At 45.9% G+C, this 24,440-nt stretch overlaps 1 protein-coding gene across 2 annotated transcripts in view; it reads left to right on the plus strand.

The window, feature by feature from the left end:
- The window catches only part of Rgs3 (regulator of G protein signaling 3), a 117,119-nt gene that overhangs the window by 1,991 nt on the left and 90,688 nt on the right, over positions 1-24,440 (plus strand). For both annotated transcript variants that reach the window (XM_046451269.2, XM_046451267.2), the window contains exons 2-5: positions 13,793-13,843; positions 16,868-16,926; positions 18,016-18,110; positions 19,074-19,142. In XM_046451269.2, the coding sequence (XP_046307225.1) occupies positions 13,793-13,843; positions 16,868-16,926; positions 18,016-18,110; positions 19,074-19,142 (274 nt within the window). The remainder of the gene's footprint in view (positions 1-13,792; positions 13,844-16,867; positions 16,927-18,015; positions 18,111-19,073; positions 19,143-24,440) is intronic.

Consider the following 24,440-nt stretch of genomic DNA (forward strand, 5'->3'; position numbering starts at 1 on the left):
TTTTCCTATATTCTAGATGTAACCCCTTATCAGATATATGATCTGCAAATATTTTATTTCAATCTGTAGATTTTTTCACTTTCTTTATATTGTTTTTTTGAAGACCAAGTGTTTTTAATTTTTTTAGAAGTCCAATTTAAGTTTTCTTTTGTTGTTGGTACTTTTGGTGTCATAATCTGAATCTTTTGCTAGGTGAAAGGTCACAAGATTTACTCTGCTGTCATATCATAGTTTTGACTCTTACATTTATGTTTTAATCCACATTTAGTTAATATTTGTATATGATATGAGCTCAGGGTCCAATTTTATTGTTTTGTATGTGGCTATCCAGTTGTCCCAGTATCATTTATTGATAATATTTTTATACCCCCTCTGGATGATCTTGGTACCTTTATTAAAAAGCAATTGAAGGATGGGATTGTGGCTCAGTAGCAGAACACTTGCCTTGCAAGTGAAGTGTGAGGCACGGGCATCAAAAAAATAAATAAACAAAATAAAGGTATCGTGTCCATCTACAACTAAAAAAATATTTTTAAAAAGCAATTGATCTTGGGATTATTTCTGGACTGTCAGTTCTATTCCATTGATCTGTTTATCAATCATTATGCCAGTACCACACTGTCTTACTATTGCTTTGTAGTTATGTTTTGAAATTAGATGTATAAATCCTTCAATTTCGTTCTTCTTTTTTCAAGATTATTTGGACTGTCCTGGGTCCCTTGAGTTTCCATCTGAATTTTGGGTAGAATATTTTATATAGAAAATAAAAATCAAATTCACAAAAAATGTGGATAAATATTTATAGAGTGTCTTATTGAAGGGATTCCAGTGTATCAGCTTGCCTGATGAGCCAATTTATTAACCTGTCTGCAGTCTCTGAACCAAATTGTCACCCTCCTTAAGGTCTCTGTATCCTGGAAGTGGTGAGTGATCAAGTGGAGAACAGGTTGCCCTTTCTGCAGGGTGTGTGGGCCAGGAGACGATGGGCAGGCTGGACGTGTTCTGAGGGATGTAGGTGGAAGACAACCCATTTCTCTTTAGAAATGCCACCCCCAGGTGAGCCTGCAAGATGGGAGCTGTGGGGAGGAGCTCTAAGTGCAGGCTCTAGCGTGGGCCTGGGGTGTCGGGTTCATCAGAAGGAAGACGCTGTGTTGAAGGCAGAGTGGGCTAAGGCACAGCGTGGGCTCACTGGCCCTTTGTTTTCCTTTTCCATGTTCACTGGGGCCCTGTTCTACCCTTTTCCTGCCCCTCACCAGAGGCCATGGAGATAAAGAATTCATCTTCTTCTGTCCCAGCTGTGGCCTGTGTCAGGCAGTGTGAGGTCAGCCCTTCGGTGTGTCCCTGCTGGCTGCTCCGTGATCCCTGTGTTCAGCCCTCCCAGGCTTGGCTCGGGAAACCGTCCATTCTCAGGAGCTCATCCTGTGTTGGTTGGAGTCTTCAGAGTTTCCTGCTTTTCCTCTCTTGGAATCCATCTGCTTGGGAGTTTTCAGAGATTCCTCACAGCTTCTGATGGCTCAATAGCTCTCTGTTCTTTTTTTTTTTTTTAATTCTATGGATGCTCCTTTTAAATCTTTTCTATTATGAAGTATTACAAACATATAGAAAAGTGCCCCCTCACCACTGGGGCAGTTCAGTGACTTATCATAATGCACGTACCTTTCTTTCACCAGAGTCAAAATTGAATATTACCAATATCTAGAAGCTCATGTCTGATATATAAATTATGATTCAGTTCAAAATATTTTCTAGTTTCCGTTGTTATTTCTCCTCCAATCCATGGATAATCTAGAAGTCTATTTCTTAATTTTCAAATTTTTTTTCTAGCAATGTTTTTGTTGTTTATTTTATATTTTGATCAGAAAACATTCTCTGTATCCAGCAGTTTTTTGAAATTCATTGAGGTTTGCTCGATGGCCCAGCAGATAGCCAGTTTTTCTAGGTGTTTTCACCTAGAATTTTGCAGCAGTTGTATGCAGTGTTCTTTGCAAATGTCAAGTTTAGGTCAAACTTGCTAATTACATTGCTCTAATATTTTGTATCCTTGTTGATTTTTTTTTCCAGTTTGTTCTCTCAGTTACCAAGTGAGGTGTGTTAAAAATTCCCACTATAATTGTAAACTTGTCTACTTCCCATTGGAGTTGTGAGTTTTTCCTTTATATATTTTGAAGCTATATTAAGAACATGCAAATTTAGAATGATTATCTTTCTGGTGAATTGAGGCTTTTATTATGAAATCTTCTTTTGCTATGAAGATTTCTCCTTATTTCTAGATAAAATCTACTTTTCCTGATATTAACGTAGCTACCCGGGCATAACATTTGCCTGGCATGTCTTTTCTAATCTTTCGCTCACTCCCCTCCTCTGTGTCTAAACCAAGGAGCAGGTGTGGAGGTGGCATCTTTCTTCTTGAAGACCTGAGATGATGTCTTCCTTCAAAAAGATCTTTATTTGCTTGTCACTTTGTGGGGTCACTAGCTGGCATTCTGCGATGATCATTTCCTCCTCCTCCTCCTCCTCTCCTCCCCCTTCTCTTCCCCCTCCCTCTGGTCTGACAATGTTGCTGGGGCTGGTCTTGAACTCCTGGGCTCAAGTGATCCTCCCACCTTAGCCTCCTGAGTAGTAGGATGATCTTAATTAAATGTTAGGGACGGAGATTATTTGAGGTTGAGCTATGGTCCCTTGAGGAGCTGTGTGTGGTTATAATTTACCCTGTTCCTAAAGAGCAACCCTTTAGGGTCCCAAATGGTAGGGGTTCAGAAGAACTTGACTTCTCGGGATGCCCCGTTCTCTGAGCCCTTTTTCCTCAGGACCTGAGAGGTGGCCGAGAACTCTGCTTGGCCCTTCAGCTGTCCCCCTGGAGTCTGGAGCTATCTCAGGAGGAATTAGCTCAGGGAGACACTAGGTGTCCTTCCGCAGCCCTCCATCCCCCAGGTGTTCAGCTCTTCCTCTCTATCTGGTTATGGCTCTAAGAAGATGCTTTTAACATTTTGTACATTTTTCCAGTTTTCCTCAGTGGCTCTGCCACCCCAGACATGGAAGTCTCCACCATACATTTCTAGTGGCTGTGCCCTCTGTGCTAGGCACTTCACACGCATTGGTTTTCACAGCCCAGTGACAGCCGACTTGCACCAGCATCCGCACAAAACCCACACTTGTTCATAGTTCCCTGCTTCTTCTCTCTCTCTCTCTCTCTCTCTCTCTCTCTCTCTCTCTCTCTCTCTTTTTGTATTAAACTTCCTCCTCTGGAAAACCTTATTTGATAATTTAAAAAAAATAACATTAATGTGAAAGATAATGAAAATAAATTATGGATTCCCTTGTGTGGCTTCAAGCCATCAGCAAGCACATAACAGATGCTCATCATTATAAAATAATACATATTTAATTATGGAGGAAAAGTTGTAATATGAAATAGAGAGGGATGATGAGTAGTCTGTAAATATACAATTGACAATTTTAGACTTAAAATTATATGACTTTATGTATGTAATTTAAAAATATTATAATAATAAAATCCAAAGGAAAATCACGGAAGGTAGAATAACATGAATTTTCTACACATAATAGCATTGTATATAAGTTCATATGAAAGGAAGCCATTTCCTCCGCGGGTGATGCATTTCGTGAATGCATGGGGCTGTTCTCGATTTACATGGGACAATTCCACGTTTTGCAGTTCAGTTGCAACGGGCATGGCTTCAATCTGTCATCATTCTTTACTGAGAAAATCAAAGACCCCCAAACCGGGAGGTCTTTGTTCCTTAGTCAGAATGTACTGGTGTATCTGAAAACTGTATTTTGTCTTCACAATTTTTAAAATTGAAAAATTGCCTTATAATTTATGTGACTTAATTTATCCCAATATTTATTGGCTTAAGTGACCATTTATTATCTTAGTGTTTCTGTGAGTCAGGAGATTGGGAGTAGCTTCCAGGGGTGTTTTATTTCTTTATTTTTTCTTTATCATGGTGATAAGGGTCATATATTTACATGAACCAAAAAGAGTATTATTTCTCATGTATATGGCTCACATGTGAATACAGAATGATAGATGACTGTGAACCACAAGCCTGTCAGCATTCTGGTCTTCTCAGCTCATGCCAGAATTGCCCACCAAGCTCTGCTCACAATCTTCTAAATCTTTTCCAGTTCATAGATCTTCAAGATCCTCCCCCTGCTAACCAAAGCCTCCTCCTCCTTTTTTTTTATGAGTTAAAATATTTTATTTATTTATTTTTCCTCTTTTTGCATTTTTTTGTTGGTACATTGTAGCTGTATATAATGATGGGATTTGTTGTTACACACCCATACATGCACATCATGTAACAACATAATTTGGCCAATATCACTCCCCAGCACTTCTCCCCTCCCTCCCTGCCTCATGCCCGCCTCATACCCGCTTTCCTCCACTGATCTTTTTTTGATTTGCATGAGACACCTCCCCCTTTCTTTGCCTTTTTCCTCTCTAGCTTCCACATATGAGAGAAAACATATGTCCCTTGACCTTCTGAATTTGGTTTATTTCATTTAACATAATGTTATTTAATTCCATCCATTTTTTCTGCAAATAGCATAATCTCACATTTTTTTAAGGGCTGAATTAAATTCCATTATGTATATATACTATGCTTTCTTTATCCCTTCATCCATGGATGGATACCTAGGTGGTCCCATAGGTTGACTTTTGTGAACTGTGCTGCTGTAAACATGGGTATGCATGTATCCCTATGGTATGCTGACTTGACTTCTTTTTTTTTTAATTTAATGTGAGATGAGTCTTTTTTAACAAAAATATCTCTATTTTTTTTGTTTATTTTTATGTGATGCTGGGGATTGAACCCAGTGCCTCCCACGTGCTAGGCAAGTGCTCTATCACTGAGCAACAACCCCGGTCCCCCGGCTTGACTTCTTTAGGATAAATACCAAGGAGTGGTATAGCTAGGGCATATGGTGGTGGTTCCCTGCCTAGTCTTTTTTCTTTTAATATTTTTGTTTTTAGTTGTAGATGGACACAATAATTTTATTTTACTTGTTTTTTTTATTTTTATGTGGTGTTGAGTATTGAAACCAGTGCCTCATGCATGCTAGGCAGGCGCTCTACCACTGAGTCACAAGCCTAGCCCCCATGCCTGGTCTTTTGAAGAAACTCCATAGTGATTGTACTAATTTACAGTCCCACCAACAGTGTAAAAGTGTTTCTTTTTCTTCATATCTAGAGGGGTGGTTTTGGCTCAGGGTTTCTCATGGGGGTTGCAGTCAAGTTAACTGGGGCTGCGATAGTCTAACTAGGCTTTACTGGGGTTGGGGGGGTGTCTTTCTAAGTCTTATTCATAAGTTTCTTAGCAGGAGGACTCAGTTTCTTGCTACCTGTTGTTAGAAGACTTCTGTTTCTCATCACATGGGCATGGGCCCCTTCATAGGGCTGCTTGAGTTTCCTCATGACATGGCGGCTGGCTTCCTTCTGAGCTGGTGATACAGAGGTGAAAGCAAGAAAGAATCCCCATAAAAAGACAAATAGCCCAATTTAATAATGAACAAAGGGTTTGGATGGGCATTTTTCCCATAGAAGAAATATTCCAGGGTGAATAGCACATGAAAAAGCTTTTGCTCAATGTCACTAGTTATCGGTGATATGCCAATCAAAACCACCATGAAATATCCCATTGCTAGAATGGCCATAATGAAAAGGGACAATAACAAGTGTTGGAGAGGATGAAGAGAAGTTAGACACCTTGTAACATTGCTGACAGGAATGTAAAAATAGTGCTCCCACTGGAAAAGAGTCTGGCAGTTCTTCAAAAAGTTAAATATAGAGTCACATGTGTCTCAACAATTCTACTCCTGCTTATGTATCTAAGAGGAGTGAAAACATGTGCCCACAAATGAGTATATGTTATATTTGTGTTTCCAAAGTGTGCCCATATATTTGTTGTGCACAGAGGCTCACAACAGCATTATTCATCATATCCTTAAAAGTAGAAAGAGTCTAAACATCCATCAGCAGGTGAACAAAATGGGGCACATCCACACAATGGAATCTTGTTTGGCCACAAAAAGGAATGAAGTGTTGGTGTCTGCTACAATGTAGGCGAACCCTGAGAATATTATGCTCTGTGAAAAGAAGCCAGTCACAAAAGACCACACGTTTTAGGATCCCCTTTATGTGAAATGTCCAGAATAGGCAAATCCATAGAGACAGAAAGTAGATCAGCAGTTGACAGGGACTGTGGGGGAGAGGGGAATTGGGAGTGGCTGCTAATGAGCATGAGATTTATTTTTTCTTTTTAAATGTTTTCATTTGTTCTTTTTAGCTAAAAATGACAGTAGGATGTATTTTGACATATCATACATACATGGAGTGTAACTTCCATTCTTGTGGTTGTACATGTTGTGGAGTTATAATGGTGTATATTCACATATGAACCTAGGAGAGTTATGTCTGATTCATTCTACTGTTTTCCCATTCCCTTCCTCCCTCCCTTCCCCCATTCCAACCTGTCCAATCTGGTGAAACCTCCCCCACCCCACCGCCCCACCTATTGTGAGTCAGCACCCTCATATCAGAGAGAACATTTGGCCATGGGTTTTTTGGGATTGGCTTATTTCACTTAGCATGATAGCCTCCAGTTTCATCCATTTACTGGCAGATGCTATAATTTCATTTTTCTTTCTGGTTGAGTAATATTCCATTGTCTATATGTACCACATTTTCTTTATCCATCTATTGAAGGGCATCTAAGTTGTTTCCATAGTTCAGCTACTGTGAATTGAGCTGGTAAAAACATTGGTTTGCCTGTGTCACTATGGTAAGTCCTTTGTGTATATGCTGAGGAGTGGGGTAACTGGGTTAAATGGTGGTTCCATTCCAAGTTTTCTGAGGAATCTCCATACTGCTTTCCATAGTGGTTGTACCAATTTGCAGTCCCAACAAGAATGTATGAGTGTACCTTTTCCCCACATATTCACCAACATTTATTATTACTTGTATTCTTGATAATTGCCATTCTGACTGGAGCGAGATAGAATCTTAAAGAGTAGTTTTAATTTACATTTCTCTAATTGCTAGTGATGTTGAACATTTTTTCCCTATGTTTGTTGACTGATTGTATTTTTTTTCTGTGAAGTGTCTGTTCAGTTTCTTAGCCCATTTTATTGATTGGGTTATTTGTTTTTTTGATGTTAAGTTTTTTTTAGTTTTTTATATGTTCTGGAAATTTATCTGAGGAGTAGGTGCAAAGATTTTCTCCCATTCTGTAGGCTCTCTTCACATCCTTGATTGTTTTTTGCTGTGAAGAAGCTTTTTAGTTTGATACCGTCCCATTTATTGATCCTTGTTTTTACTTCTTGCACTTTAGGAGTCCTGTAGAGGAATAAAGTTTCTAAGTTGACATGATGGAGAGTTGGGCCTACTTTTTCTTCTAGTAGGTGCAGGGTCTCTGGTCTAATGCCCATGTCCTTGATCCACTTTGAGTTGTGCAGAGTGAGAGATAGGGGTCTAATTTCATTTTGTTACATATGGATTTCCATTTTTTCCCAGCATCATTTGTTGAAGAGGCTCTCTTTTTTCCAATGTAAATTTTTGGCACCTTTGTTTAGTATGAGATAACAGTATCTATGTGGATTTGTCTCTGTGTCTTCTGTTCTGTACCATTGGTCTTCATGTCTGCTTTGGTGCTAATACCATGCCCTTTTTGTTACTATAGCTCTGTAGTATAATTTAAGGTCTGGTATTGTGATGCCTCCTGCTTCACTTGTCTCCCTGAGGAAAGCTTTGGCTATTCTGGGCTTCTTATTTTTCCAAATGAATTTTATGACAGATTTTTCTATTTCTATGAAGAATGTTGTCAGAACCTTAATAGGTATTGCATTAAATCTATGTAGTGCTTTTGGTAGTAAGGCTATTTTGACAATATTAATTCTGCCTGTTCAAGAACATGGGAGATCTTTCCATCCTCTGAGGTCTTCTTCAATTTCTTTCTTTAGAGTTCTGCAGTTTTCATTGTAGAGGCTTTTCACCTCTTTTGTTAGATTGATTCCCTAATATTTTATTTTTAAGGTGATTGTGAATGGCATAGCTTTCCTAATATCTCTTTCACTTGATTTATCACTGATGTATAGGAATGCAATTGATTTATTGGTGTTAATTTTATATTCTGCAACTTTGCTGAATTCATTTATGAGTTTTAGAATTTTTCTAGTGGAGATTTTTGGGTCTTCTAAATATAGAATCCTTGTCTCAAATAGGGATAGATTGAGTTCTTCTTTTCCTATTTGTATCCCTTTAATTTCTTTCTTCTAATTCCTCTGGCTAGAGTTTCCAGGACTCTGTTGAATAGAAGTGGCGAAAGAGGACATCCCTGTCTTGTTCCAGTTTTTACAGGAATGCTTTCAATTTTTCTCCATTTAAAATGACGATGGCTTTGGATTTAGCATATATAGCTTTTACAGTGTTGAGGTATGTTCCTACTCACCCTAGTTTTTCTCATGTTTTGAACATGAATGTACAGCATGAGGTTTCTTTAGGGGAAGATAAAAATGTTCTAAAATTAGAGTGATGATTGGTTGCATAATCCTAGGAATATATTAAATAACAATGAATTACATGCTTTCAATTGGTGAATTTAAATCAATATAGCTGTTTTTTTTTTAAAGGAGCCCATAATGCCTATTACATTCTATTCTTGGGGATCACCCATTATCACCTCAACCACATTCTCTTTGTTAGAAACAAGCCACTAAGTCCATCTCAAACAGGAGGGAGGAGCATCAGTGATGTTGCAGACCAATTTTGAGCCCCCCACAGGGATAGAGTGGCTAAAAGTGGGTTCCCTAGACCGGACTGCCTAGCGTCCAGCCCCAGTTCTGCCACTTAACTGGCTGTGTGACCTGGGTGGCTTGTTTAACTCTTAGCCTTCAGTTTCCCTTCCTGTAAATGAGGATTAAAAACAGGAACTATTTCATGGAGTTGCTGGAGGAATAAAATAAACAAAAAGCATGTAGTAGAATGTTGAGTACCCAGTAAACATCCAAAAAAGGTCGCCTTCCTTCTCCGCATGCGTGTGCCCAGCCCAGGGGTTTACCATGGCCCTGACCACTAGTGTGGGATCGCAGGAGGCCAGTAAGATGCTTGAGTCAGGGCCCCACAGACTGCTGGCTTTGGCGATGTGATGGCCCAGCCAACCCCAGATGCTGACTGGGGTATATTCACAAAGTTTAATTTACTGGCTTGCCCAGGAAGGACCTAGAATCCTTTGCAAATGATCCACAGGAATCTAATTCCACAGATCTGAATGTTAATTTATTAGGTAATGCTGAGTAGACTAGAAGATTTCTGCTGGCCAGAGCACCCTTTCTGGAAGGAAAAACACTCCCTCGTCTTGCTTGTAGGCTTGAGGGCAGACTCATAAATGGAGGGTGAATTTATGGATATTAGCGGCTGGCTGGGCTGCGCAGACCAGATCTCCTTGGTACATTTGTCCTGGTATCATCTTTCCTGTGGCTTTTCAAGTGTGACCACCCTGCTTTTGGGGTGAATTGGGTTTGGGGATGGCTGCTGCTTCATGCTACCAGGCAGGTCTCTGGTGGATGAATTCTGTGCACATCCTAGGTTGGCAGGGGCTTCCTTGGGGATACAGGCCTTTGAACTCTGAGTGTAGCAAGGGCTGCAGCCCATGTCTTTGTTTTCTGGGAACATCTCTTCCTGTCTTGAGAGTCGGATTTCATCTCCCGGTGGTCGTCCTCTGCTGGGGATCTGCCCATTTAATTTCTGTAGCTGACTCCCATCATACCCTTGGCCTGGTGCTCAGTGAGTCTGTACCCCCAATCCTGTGCCCAGCAGAATTTGGGCTCACTGCCCTCTCCAAGCTTTCTGAAACTCACTCTTATTCAGCATTTTTTCTGGCCTAGGAAGGCCTGTTTCTTCTCACTTTGTCTCCAGGTCACTGCTTCCTGGTAGCACGGTGGCAGCCACCCTGGGTATCTGTCACCACCAGCCTCTGCAGCCAGAGGTGGTGCCCAACTGCAGCCCATGGGAAATGGGAACATGCTCCCTCCAGGGCCCCTATACACACCTCATGAGGATGACTTCAGGCCCTCAGCCTGAACATTCCTGGGAACTCTCATAGGTCACCCCCACCCTCCACAGCCCTCCCAAGTGTAGGAGGAAACAGGACTATTGGAAAGACCAGGGATGGGGGACTTGTGAAGCATTTGATCAGTTTGTGCCTATCCAGCTGAAGAGTCCTCCTCCTGCTGATGGCTTATTTTTCTAAATTGGAGACACTTCTCAGAGGCTTCCCCCTTCCTGGCTTCCTCTTGACTTCTTGAGAAAAACTGAGGCTCCCTGTTGAGGGTCTGTGGCTCTCTCTCCTCCTGAACCTAAGGGTTGAGTTGGCAGATGCAATGGGGCTGATGTTCATTTGAGAATGATAATTGTTCTAGAAGACTGTCAACACAGGAAGCAGTGCTGGGGTCAGGGCCGACCTCTGGCCTCCAGTCCTGGCTCTGGACTCTGGGCATGACTGCTCTGGGTACCAAATGAAGAGTTGGTCAAGATGATTTCAGGAGCCTTGACTTGCACATTTGATGGGGAGGACAGAGGGGGCAGGCACAGCACAAGGGAGGGTCTCATTTTACCCTCATCTGTGAGCCCAGAGGGAAGAAACCAGGGAGCCTGGAGCCTGGCCTGCTGGATTTGGTCACTGCTCTAACAGGGGGCGCCCTGGCCCTCCCTGAGGAGCCCTGCTTGGCCGAGCCTGCCAGGGGAGCTGCAGGGAGCTTGCAGACTCATGGTTTCTGAGTCAATCTTGGCCTCAGGCCATCCTCTACTCTAGTGCTAGCCTTGGCCTTGTCTGCATCTCTGTCTGAGCCACGGGGCTGGGAGCTCCCTGAGGACAGGCTCCTGAACGTTTGGATCTGCCCTCCTTCATGCAGGGGCTCATGTTTGCCAACTAGAATTAGTGACCAAGACATTTGTGCTAGGAGACTTCTCAATCTTGATTTCTGGGAAGGGCCACTCTTGGGTGATAGGGGTCAGATAGCACAGCTCTTCCCAGGGCTTTGGAAATTCAAACACATTTGGGCCAGAGTTGGCTTTGCCTTGGTAGAAGTTTCTGGAAAACATGTCTCATGTTAATCATAGCTGCTGTGAGTTGGTGAGATCTGCCGTGTGCTGCTGGCCTTGTCTGTTTCCAAGCTGTTCTTTCTTGCTCCATACTGGATTGGACACAGTTTTTATAGGAGGGTTCTCAGCTCTGTGAACCCCCAAAGTGGTAATTCTCAGACCTTGAGATAATAATACAGTGGATTCCCATGGAACCTGTCATCCAAGGGCTCACTCCCAGCATTATCTGATCCCAGCTCAGGGGTGCAGGGACCACTATCATTAGCTCCACTCCCAGCCATGGACACCATGGTCCTAAATGACAGGAGAGTCATCAGGCTGGGAACTAGAACAGGCCTCCTGGGCTTGTGAGACCTGTGTCCTGGGCAGGAGAGCAGCAAGGATTCAGATGGGCAAAGGGCAGGACCCGAGTTAGCTGGAGTCTGAACTGCTTCCGGCTGGAGCAAACACCTGCAGTGAGAGTTCCGAGGAATTGCCAGTCACTGTGGTTAGGGGCTCCTGCAGTTATGAGACATGTAGAGTCCCTTCTTTGGTTCTCCTAACCCTGCATGCCCTTCCTCCAGCCAGCAATGAAGCACAAGCCCAGCCCCCAGCCCAGTTTCCTGGGGCATGTCCGGAGATGACAACTGGGGGGACAAGGGAAGGTCTCATAGTGTCATAAGGAATGGTGGATGCACTTTGGACATCAGGTCTACAGGGCACAATGCAGAGCTGGCAGAACCAGATCCTGTGAGCGAAAGATACTGAGAGGCCCCTCTTGGCTCAATAGATGGAACATCGAATACCCAGCTGCTTAAGAGAAAGGGAAGGGAGCTCCCCGTTGCTGGAGGTGACAGCTGAGAATGGTTGTTCCAGACAGAGCAGGCCTGACTCCTCACCTCCCCAGCACGTGTCCCTTGGGTGCACAGAATTCTGCATCTTCTGAGGTTCCAGGAAGAGTGGGCTGGACTGAGGGGGACTTTTATTTTCAGTGCTGGGGATGGAGCCGAGGGCCTCACGCGTGCTGAGCTCCACCCCAGCCTGAAGAGGGGACTTTAATACGTCGTGAGGAAGAGGAGTTTTATTTTGACGTTCCTCTCTTAATTAAAAACAGGAAAATCAAGGAGGAAAAAACCCTCACTGGTCCCCACTCCTCCCTGGCTGTCCATCTGGTGCTTCTTGTCTTCACAGTTTCCCTTCCCGGCTTCCTTCCCTCTTTTCTTTCTTCCTCTCCTCTTTCTTTCTTTCTTTGTCTTCTCTTTTTACTTTTTTATTTTTACTTTTTGGGGAGGTACTGGGGATTGAACTCAGGAGCACTCAATCACTGAACCTTTATATCTTAGTTATCTTCCTCTTTCCTAAACTTAATTGTAGCTTTCTTTGCTGAGTTTTGCCAGAAGTCTATTTTATTTATTTATTTAATATTTATTTTTTAGTTGTAGTTGACACAATATCTTTATTTTATTTATTTATTTTTGTGTGGTGCTGAGGATCGAACCCAGGGCCTCGCGCGTGCTATGCAAGCACTCTACCGCTGAGCCACAACCCCAGCCCCTATTTTATTGATTTTTTGGGGGGATGGGGTACTGGGGATTGAACTCAGGGGCACTCGACCACTGAGCCCCATCCCCAGCCCTATTTTGTATTAGAGACAGGGGCTCACTGAGTTGCTTAGTGCCTCGCTTTTGCTGAGGCTGATTTTGAACTTGAGATCCTCCCGAGCCTCTGGGATTACAGGCATGTACCATCGTGTCCAGCTCCCTTTTTTTTTTTTTTTTTTTTTTTTTTTTTTTTTTAAATGATTGTTTGAATTTTCATTATATTTTCTTTTTTTTTAATATTTATTTTTTAGTTATCGGCGGGCACAACATCTCTGTTTGTATGTGGTGCTGAGGATCGAACCCGGGCCGCACGCATGCCAGGCGAGCGCGCTACCGCTTGAGCCACATCCCCAGCCCTCCAGCTCCCTTTTTATTTTAAATTATAGATTATGGATATATTCATATTGTAAAACAACAATAACAGTCCTAGATTGGAATTCTTCTTGACCCTCCGGTTCCCAGCCTCTTCCCTCGAGGTGATCACTGTGTTAATCTGGTCCCCTTTCAGTGCATATACCCTCATGGAAAGGGACAGGGGGTACATATGTTCTGCCATTTGTTTATTGAGAAGTTAAAATACTTCTCAACGGTCCCCCCTGCCAGGCCATATGGGGCTGGTCCATGGTACTGCATAGTAGAGCTGCAGGTGGGAAGTCCGGTGTTTCTGGTTTCTCCCTCCGTACTTTAAGCAGTGCTGTGGTGCCAGCTTTTGTGTCCCCCTGTGTGGGATTTGTCTCTGTTGGTAACTTGGACTGAAGAGGCTGGGTAGAAGGATGTGCACATTTAAATTCCAGCTGGTATTGCCAGAAATCATCCTCGTGGGCCCTCCAACGGGATGAGAGAGAGTCTGCTGTCGGTCCTACACCTTTATCCACAGTGACAGTGGCTCCCCATCGCCCCAGTGGCACCAGCGGGGCGGGGGAACCACGCTGGAGGCACTGTAGAAGAGAGGCCGAGCAGGTGGCTTCTGAGGGCCCTCCCAGCCAGAGATGGTGGGCCTCTCTGAATGGCCTGGTGTGAACAGAGGAGCACCTGTCACCATGGCGCTCACTGGAGGAGCTGAGGCGGGCTGTTTCTCTGGTTTCCTTAGGTCAGCTGAAGCTGTCGATTGACACCAAGGACCGGGTCCTGCTGCTCCACAGTGAGTATGGCTGTGCGCGGGCTCACGTAACAAAGGGGGGCCACTCCCCTTCTGCCTGGGGCCAGGGTTGGGGGGTGGCGTTGCCATGGGCCACAGCTTCTTGTCTCATCTTTGTGTCCTGCTGTGTGCCCATCGACAAAAGTGGTCATTCACTCGGGGCTCTTTCTGCAGAGCCAGCCAGGAGCTGGCCTGCTGGGTCAGGAGTCCACACAGCGGGCCTTTGCCTGTGGAGCCCGGAGCTGTCCCTGGGACCCTGGTGCTGTCCTTCCACCCACGGAGCTGGTCCTTTCTCCCACCCTTTCAGCTTCTCTCTCTTTTTCTCCTTCATTCATTCATTTCTCCAGCCACTGATGGCTGTGCAGGGTCATGTTCAGATCACAGTCTGGTTGTCAGGCCTTGTTCTGGTCAGCTTTTTTGCTTCTGTGACAAAAGGAACTGATCAGAACAATTGTGAAGGAGGAGTGGTTTATTGAGGCGCTCACGGTTTCAGAGGTCTCAGTGCACAGACAGCAGGCTCCATTCCTCAGGTGAGGTGAGGCAGACATCATGGAGGAAGAGTGTGGCAGAGGGAAGCAGCTCAGGGGTGATGAGGAAGCAGAGAGACTCCACTGCCTGATACAAAATATAGACCCCAAGGCCACGCGCCCGTCTTCTCTGAACCTTTTGCATTGTCTCACACAGGGCTTTTGGGGTACACTTCACATCCAAACCATACTAGACCTCCAGAATCTGAACCCCAGCTCTGATTCTTTCCTGGCTGGTGACGTTGAGCAAGCTCAGTTTTCTTCTCCGTTGAATGGTAGTAGTAATAGAATTCGTCACGTGGCTTGTTATAAGAATGAAGTGAGTTAAGACTAGTATATTGCTTAGAACAGAGCCCAGCATATAGTAAACCCTACATAAGTGTTGGTTAAATAAAAAAGAATGCCATAAATTCCAAAAATAGTGGCTGAGCATTGGCTTGGGTAGGGGTTGGGGACACTGAGAAGCACTTACTCCTGTCTTGGTGGTGCTGATGGGATGCCAGGGAGAATGGCACAGGTGGTAATAATCACACTCCACCCTGGAGGAGGAGCAGGCCCTCCCCAAGCAGAAGGGAGCAGGGGGCAGCAATTGCAAAGGTCCTGGGGCCAGAGAGGGCTGCTGCGTTTGAAGATCCATCTAGTATGGCTGGCCCACAGCACGGGAGGGTCTTATAGTTTACATGCTCATTTATCCATTTGTTCTTTACTCAACATGTAAACAGTCACAAGCTTCTGTCATGGTCCCCACTTCCTGGACCCTACTGCTTTTCTCCCCAGCCACCCTGGCTCTTGCTGTCAGGGCTGCCTCCACCCCCTGTCCTTTGTAGTTCTTTGGACCCTGCTGTATACACCCCGCTTGACCATGCCTCTGTGCCTTTGCACCTACTGTTCTTTGTGTTTGGAAAATCCTTCCCTCTTTGTCAAACGCCCTTTGAAAAATAACTCTCCCTCCCTCCCTCTGCTTTTGCAAGAAACATGTCTGCCTTCCCTTCCCCATCACCAAGATTCAGGCAGGAAGGCGGCTCATGTTGTTATTTTTTCTCCCTCTGAGAGTCACACCCCCCATCTGCCTGGGCTGAGTTTATTGCTCCCTCCTTGTGTCCCCCATCGCAGCCTGGCTGCACAGAGCCACCCTGTGTCTGGTCTCTCCAGCAGCGTGGAGTGCAGCGAGGGCAGGGGCCAGGCCTGCCTCACCACCACTGGTGACCCAGGAGACCCTCAGGCCTGGGTCCTGCCCTCGGGAGCCACGCCCTCCAGGGAGGGGTGACACAGAAACAGTAACTAGGATGCAGGGCCCAACAGACCCGGGGGCGCCGGGGTTCCCTGGTTGTGGCTGAGGGGGCCCAAGGTGAAGTTCCCAAGGACCAGAAGAGGGGTGTTCTCTGCCCGACAGAGCCTGGCTCCAGCTGTGCAAACAGCTTTTGCAGAATGCGCCTTGGCCTCCACCACCCCATTTGTCCTGCACAGTTTGTCTTGGCTTCGCCCCAGCCTCAGCCCTTCGTCCCTTTCATTTGGCTTCCCAGGCCTCCTGCCCCAGACTACCAGGGGCTCTGTCCAGGCCAACTCCAGGGCTCCCTCAAAACCAAACTCAAAAGAAAACAGAAAGGAGGCTCAGGCTCCTCAGGCCGACAGGTCACTCTTGCCCTCATGACCAGACCGGCACCCAGCCCACGCCTGCCCCTTGGCCTTTATTTATTCTCTAGCAGAAACATTTGTGGAGCAGTGGCTTATTTACCAGGCACTCTTCTAAGCACTGTAGATACATTATCTCATTTAACGGGTACGATCATTGTGTGAAGTGCATATTGTCAGCTCTAACCCATGGAAAAATGGCAAAGTCCGTCTCAGAGAGAAGACAAGGTGATGCTCTAGCATGTGTGCTCAGTACGTGGCCCAGCTGGGAGCCAAGCTGGCATCTGTCTGCCTCTGGAACCCGAGCTTGGGGGCCGCTCTGCCCACCACACAGTGCAGCTCATCAGGCAGGGCCAGCTTGGCCCTGCCATCCCAGAAGGCAGAAGGAGCACTGGACTGGGAGTCCAAGGACATGGGGTTCTACATCCCCAGGGCTCTGAGATTTCTGGCAAGCTCCTTACTTCTTTGGTCCCCTTTGCAGCCTCATTTGCCCCCTTCAGGAGGGGTTGGACTGTATATATTTTAGGTTCCCTTCCAGCTGTAAGATTCAGGGAAGTGAACACACCCTGTGGTGTCGTGATGAGGGTGCTGCTAGAATGTGGGGGACGGTGGCATGGACTAGAACACCCCTCTTCTGGTCCTTGGGAACTTCACTTGGGTTTATATCCAAAGTTGTTGTACAGATGAAGGGCCTGGGAGTGAGGGCCATGCCCACTACTCACAGGTATGCCCTGTATTTCTTTACAGATCTTTGAGCTAGTGTGTGTGTGTGTGTGTGTGTGAGAGAGAGAGAGAGAGAGAGAGAGAGAGAGAGAGAGAGAGAGAGAGCTGTGTTCCCCCCCACCCCAACATTTCAATTTTCTTTTAGTCATAGAAGGGAAAGGCCTGATTAGCAAAGAGCCCGGCGTCTGTGATCCCTATGTGAAGGTACGTGAGACTGGAGGGGTGGTATTGTTGGGGGTATTGAGGGACTCCACTGGGTGGAGTCCCAAGGTCCCAGCATATCCACAGGCTCAGGCCATTTGAGTGTAGCTACCACCTCACTCGTTGAGTCAGTGGGCATTGCTTAGGCTCTGTGCTAGGAGAGACCCTTTCCTTTTGCCACCTTGGTCCCTGGAGCTTTGGGCAGGAGCTAGAATCTTTTTTTTTTTTTTTTTTTTTTTTTTTTTTGTGGTGCTGGGGATTGAACCCAGGGCCTTGTGCATGAAAGGTAAGCACTCTACCAACTGAGCTATGTCCCCAGCCCCAGGAGCTAGAATCTTAACGGTGATCCTGGTCATCCGTGTAGATGGGCACAGTGAGCACATGAGTGGCTGAAATCCAAGGCCTCTTGTAAAAAATATTTTTACTCCCTACCCTCCAAAGCTAGAAGCAGGGCAGTCAGGATTGGGCAGGGGAGCGGACGGAGTGTCTCTGAGGCCTGGAAGAGCCTGCTGAGTTGGGTCCTCTTGGTGAAGGCTTCCAGTGGGAGACGAGGCCAGGAGCTTCCCTTAGTGTGGCAATGGGTACAGGCGAAGTCCCTTGTGCTACCCTCTGCATTCTTCCTGAAGTCCTCCCCTGCTCAAGGGCCTGGATGAGGGCCTGATCCAGAGCATGGCTGGGGGTCTGCAGGGGAGAGCACACTGGGGAGAGAGCCTGGCCTTGCAGGAGAAGGAGCGGAGCCTCTTGTGAAGGGCTGTTCAACAGCTGTCAGGAGCCTAGAAGAGAGGAGAACTTTGGATTTTGGGGGAATCTCCCAGCTTGGAGGAAGAACAGAGCAGGTGCCTTTTTACTCCATCTCTGGCTGGGCCGCCTTCTTGGTACCACCACCAAGAGGCCCTGTCCTGGGATCTGACTCCCCACACCTCCTGCTCCATGCTCCTTGTTCCTCTCCAGCATCTAACTGGGGACCCCACTCGATCCTCTGCAGAGGCTGGTTTGAAGGACACTGGGAAGCCTTTAGCACAGAAATGCACAGAGTTGGCTGCTGTACTTAGGTGACGATGTGACCTAACACTTGCTTTTCTTCAACTCAAGGTTTCCTTGATCCCTGAAAACAATCGAATGCGCTTTCAGAAGACGCAGACCATTCCAGACTGCAGAAACCCTGCTTTCCATGAACACTTTTTCTTGTAAGAGTCTGAGCAAATGGGCCCTCAAGAGGAGGGGGAAGGAATGTTTATTTGGAAACAGCTCTGTTTGCCAAATCTAGAACTGGATCTAAGCAGAAAAACAGTGACTTAAAGGATGTCTTTGTTTTCTCATTCCCTTGTGTCCTTGCATCCCTGGCCCTGGGCCCAGCAGTGAGGTCCACAGTGATAAGGTATCACTTGGCTGGTTCTCAGAACTAAAATGCCCAGCCTGGGCCTGGCTGCCCCTGAAGAGTAGGCAATTTCCCACCATGCCTTGGGCCAAGATTTCTCTTGCAGTAGAAGGAATTTTCCAAGCTGAGGGACATTTCACTTCCCTGTTCCCCTTTTTTTATTTAAACTTGTTAACCTCCCTGAGCCTCAGCTTCCTCATTTGTGGAGTGGGGCTACTAATAGCACCCGCCTCGGGGGATCTAGGAGCTGTCAATGCGATGTGTGGCATCACCTGGCAGACTGGGAACTGCTGTTGTTATTTCTTTTCCCCACCTCTGCACTCTGAGGTCAATGGGAAGGTCACAGACATTTGGTCTTTTCTTATGAGTGAAAATTAAAAATAATATTTTGGTTTCTCCCCTCCACCTCAAGAGGTGATTTTGCATATTCTAGAAAATTGGTAAACAGAGGAGCTGAGAAGAAAATAGAAAACACCCATGGTTCAACAACTCAGACAGATAGGCCTTTCTGTATCCCTCATCAGGGCCTTCATTGGTGTGGGCGTGGACGTGTGCGTGTGTTTATGAAATGGAATTGTTTCATAATGATGTGCTGTAACCTCCTTTTTGTCCTTAACAATGTAATATAAACTCTTCTGTCCGTGTAAGTACTCATCTCCCACTCTAGAGTTTATTTAACCAGCTGTTGAGGTTCTTTTCAGATTTTTGCAATTATGACCGGCTTGGTGGGTCTGGCTTTCCTAGCTCTCTAATGGTCTGCTTTGCTTCACAGTCCTGTCCCTGAAGAGGATGACCACAAGCGTCTTCTGGTTACCGTGTGGAACAGGGCCAGTAAGACCAGGTGAGAACTGCTGAGCTGGACGGAGACCCTGCTCTGAGCTGGACGGAGACCCTGCTCTGGGCTGTGGGTGGCAGCCAGGAGGCCAGCATGCAACAGGGGCTCCATTAGTGCCTGCCAGATGAGTAGTAGGGACAGTGCTACATTGCAGAGGCTGCCACCTACTGAGTCACCATCACTCCAAGTGAGGCTGAGAATCCTGTTATCACGAGGATTTGCCAAATGCTTGGTATCAACCAGGCACAGCGTTGGCCTCCAGGGGTGCCAATCAACCCACACGTGGATTCTGCTGTCAAGGTGCCCAGTGTTCAGGTGGGGGCAAGGGGTGCCGCATGGAGATTCATTACGGTGACAACATATACATGTCCAGTTCCACAGGACTCCATGCACCATGAAAAATAGGCCTATTTTGCTCTTACTCAGCACACCGTACCTAGTGCCTAGCATGACGATGTTGAATAAATATTGTCCGCATGCATGAGGAATGAGATGGGTAACGAGGACAGGCAGTGTGGGAAGAGGGAGAGCTCACTGCGGGCTGATGATAAAGGGGGCTTCCTGGGGAAAGTAGGATTTTGAACTTGAACAGAGACTATAAATGAAATGAGGAGAGAAGGTCAGAGAGCATATTCCAGGCAGGGCACAGCCTGAGGAAAGGCAGGGAGGTGGAAATGTGTAGAGAGGGCTCAGGTTGCAGGGCGGCCAGCTCAGCCAGGTGCAGAAGTATCCTGTAGGAGAATCCAAACAGGCTGATCTTGCAGGTAGCCCAAGACACAGGAGGCCATGTGCAGTCTTTAGTAGTGGCAGGCAATATAGAGCAGAGAGGAGTGCTGGGCAGGGGAGCGTGAGAATGGGCTGTTCTGGAAGGCGAGTGAGAGCAGTTCACTGTGAGCAGCAGGTACGGCAGGAGGAGTCTGGGAGATGAGGTGGTCGCTAACATTTATTAAGCAATCAGAACCAAATGTGACTGGGAAGGGGCCTAGGTGGATGAAAACCAGCTCAACTCACCAGCTTAGACCTGGAAAATATTTTTGAGTTGAAGCTTATTTATTTATTTATTTTTTGTGGTGCTGGGGATTGAACTCAGGGCCTTGCCCATGCTAGGCAAGCATGCTACCATTGACCTGTATATCCTAGCCCCTAAATGCTTTTTAGTATATAATTTACTAAATTTTTTGGTGAGTATACTTTTTAGAGTTGGGCCCTATTTAACTTTCAAAATGAAGAACTTTTGCTTTAATAGAGTATCTGCTTTTCCTCATAGAGTGGTACTCATGGTGCTAGAGTCCTCTCCATCCATCTCTCCATTCATCCATGCATCCACTCAGTCATCAATCCACCCACCCATCTATCCATCCATCTATCCATCTATCTACCACCCATCTATCTATCCATCCATCCATCCATCCATCTATCCATCCACTCAGTAATCCATCCACCCATCTATCCATCTAAATCCATCCATCCATCCATCCATCCATCCATACATCCATACATCCACCCATCTGTACACCCATCCATCCATCCACTCAGTCATCCATCCACCCACATATCTATTCATCCATCCATCCATCCATCCACCACTCATCTATCTGTCCATCCATCCATCCGTCCATCCATCCATCCATCTAGCCACCACCCATCTATCTATCCATCCATCCATCCATCCATCTATCCATCTATCCATCCACTCAGTCATCCATCCACCTATCTATCTATCCATATCCATCCATCCATCCATCCATCCATCTATCCATTCATTCAACTATCCAATCAGTCATCCATCCATCCAACCATCCATCCATCCACTCAGTCATCCATTCACCCATCCATCTATCTATCCATCCACCCACCCATCTATCCATCCATTATCCATCCACCACCCATCCATCCACTCAGTCATCCATCTGCCCATCCATCCATCTACCCATCTGTCCATCCATCCATCCACCCACCCATCTATCTATCCATCCATTCATCCATCATCTATCCATCCATCTGTCCAATCATCCATCCATCTGTCCATCCATCCACCCATCTATCCATTCATCCATCCATCTACCCATTCACTCATCCATCCATTCAGTCATCCATCCATCCAACCATCCATCCACCCACTCAGTCATCCATCCACCCACCCATCTATCTGTCCATATATCCATTCATCCATCCACTCAGTCATCCATCCATCCATCCATCCACCCACCCATCTGTCCATCCATTCATCTATCCATTCAGCTGCTATTTTCTGGCACCAACATTCTAGGCACTGAGAACTCATGGGATCTATCAGAGACTGTCCTGCTCACTAGAGGATCAATGATAGACTTAATGGTGTGGATGAGGAAGGGGACATCACATTAATAACAAGAGCAACCATTTGCTGGGTGCCAACCTTGAGTTAGGGGTTGGCAGTACATTATCTCATTTAATTATTATAAAAACTCTGAAGATATAGTTTTCTCCTAAAATTTCAGAAGAGGAAACTGAAGCTATGAAAGGCTAGTACCTTACTCAAGGTCACCCATACAGTGAAGTAGAGCTAGGATGGGAATCAAGGCAGCTGGACCTGAGTATTTTTTTTTTTTTGTATCAGGGATTAAAATTGAACCCAAGGTGCTTAACTACTAAGCTGCATCCACAGCCCTTTTTAAAAATATATTTTTATTTTGAGACAGGGTCTCAGTAGGTTGCTTATAGCCTCATTAAATTGTGGAGGCTGGCTTTGAACCTTCAATCCTCTTGCCTCAGCCTACTGATGGACCTGATTCCTTAAACTGAACACCATATTGCCTCATGGGTATGCAAGCAAAAAGACAGAAGAGAGAATCAGAAGCACAGAGAGGGCAGGAGCAGAGTGAGGGGTACCTGCAGACTCACTGGTGTTGCTGGAGAGTTAAATGCAAAGTCGGCCCTGGCTGGAGATGAGATGAAGGGGTAGTGTAGCTGAACCAGATGCTCCTATGGGTTCTGTGCAGAGTGGGTTTTCTCCTAATGGTCAGTGGTTCTCAATCCTGGATGTGCATCAGTATCATCTGGGATGCTTGGGAGGAACGCAGGTTCCCAGGGGCCACATCAGATGGACTAAATCTGGATCTTCATGGTTAGGGCCTAGGAATCTTCTTTTAAACAAGTGCATGCAGCCGGAACCTTTGGCCCTTGGGAGATACCCAAGGGTGTCAAGCCAGGGAATGACAGATGCACATTCTAGATCTGTGGTTTGGTTACATCTTTGGTAGGTCAAGGCGACAGAGATGAGAGGAAGGAAATAGAAGCAGGACATATTTGAGAGATTCAGTTAATAGTACTTAGTGGTTATTTGCCAGTGAGTGCAGCAAAAGTCAAAGCTAGCTCTTGGGTGGCTGGTGGTGTCCCCAGCGAAGGCAGAGTGTACTAGAGGGGAAGGTGGGTCAGCTTTGCAGAGGTCAAGGAGGGAAACCTTTGTTCCTGGAGTACAAGGGAGAGAGAGGTTTCACCAGAGCCACATGGAGGTGTGCAGCCATGACCGTGGAGACAGGAGGTGAGTGACATTCTGGCAGGGAGGGGCCTTGTTCAAGGCCAAGGGTCAGAACTGTGTCTTTGAAGGGGTAGGGAAATGCAGAGACAGTTACGAAGGCACAGGAGTGTCAGAGAGGCAGATGGGTGTTCTGCTCACCCACCGGGTGGAGGCAAGGACCGGACCACGCCTTCCACGGGGTTCTCCCTCCGTGGAGCACACAGCAAGGGGCGGAGCTGCACGTGAAGGAGCCAGTAATACAGGTCGCAGGTCATGTTTTTTGGAAGAGAAAGTGAGGTGGGGGGGGAGTGAGTCAGCCCCAGCCAGGCAGCGTGACCAGAGCCGCGTCTCCACTTGTTGCCTATTTTGGGAAAGTGAGATTCCTTATTAAATGAAACACAGCCCAACTTGTGGTCACAGTCCCACCTCAAAGCTCAAGAGGGACAGGGTAGGCTCAGGCAGGTCTGTCTGTGAGCAGATGGCCCTGCAGAAGCTGGCAGCAGCAGTGGGGCCTCAGTCTTGGTGTCTTCCTGGTGGCCTGTCCTTTACTGGTCCATTTCTGAACGAGAAGGCCTGAGCCGGGTGAGGGACAGACAGGGCTGACAGGAAACTTTGACTCTGCTGAATGCTCTGCCGAATGCTTCTCTGAAGGATGGACATTGAACCTTTTAACGTGAAAGACAATTATGGAAGGAAGGAAACAGGCAATTGCTAAATTCTCTGTGCCAAGCATTTTCCATACATTATCTTGTTTAATCCTCATAACAGCCCTGAAGGCTATGAATGAGTATTGTCCCTGGCTTCAGAGAAGAGGAAACTGAGGCTACAAAGGCCCAGGACTCAGCCTGAGGTTATGTAACAGCTTATGCTTATCAAGCACTTCTTATGAGTAGACATTACCCTAAGCACGCACATGCCAGGCATTATCTAATCTATCCTCACACCACCTTAGGGGTATTATTATTGTAGGTATTTTACAGGCAAGAATAGGCCTCCCTGGGGGTTTCACCTGCTCAGAAAGTTTATGGACCTTGCTCAAGTTTATGACCTTTCATCAAGGTAACACAGCTGAAATGCAATGAGAACAAGTTGCAAATGCAGGCAGTATGTCCCCAAGCCTGTGTCTGTACCCTTGATGACCTTGCCTGGGTGATAAATAACTCTGAAGTTGCTCTTTCTGAGTCAGAAGCATCCCCTTCAGGCCTCAGGCTGCTTCTCTGAGCACGAATAGCAGAGTTTGATATAAATCGTTCCAGCCACATGAGTGGTGGTCACATTTTGAAACCATTAGGAGGTAAGAGGGAAACATTGGGTCCAAGATTCCTCAAGGTCCTAAGTGAGTCCAGGGACTCACTTAGAAAAACACGATGATCCACAAACAAGTGCTGGCAAAGGCCCGGACCTCAGTGTCCTTGCCTGTGAAATGCAGTTGTCTCTATGGTTTCTTCCAGCTTCAAGGTTCTGTGAATTTTAAAAAGTTATAGACATTTCAAACATATGCAAAGGTAGGCGATATCATATAATAAACCCTTGAAATCTCATCCCAGTTTCATTCCTTCATGGCCTATCTTCTGTCACCTATGCCTTGTCCACTTTGCCCTCTTCCCGTGGTATTTAAAGCAAACATCAGACAGCTCATCCGTGTATATCTCTTTAAAAAAAGTCTTTAAAAACATGACCACAGTGTCATAATCACACTTAGAAATAATTATAATTCTTCAATCACATTGAATATGAAACTAAGCTATTTGGAAGTGCTGTTTGATGATATGCTGAAAGCCAAGCAGAAGTTTCTAGTATGAATT

Source organism: Marmota monax, unplaced genomic scaffold (assembly GCF_021218885.2).
Source record: "Marmota monax isolate L192 unplaced genomic scaffold, Marmota_monax_Labrador192_F-V1.1 WCK01_AAM20220418_F8-fsc00020, whole genome shotgun sequence".
Classification (NCBI taxonomy): domain Eukaryota; kingdom Metazoa; phylum Chordata; class Mammalia; order Rodentia; family Sciuridae; genus Marmota; species Marmota monax.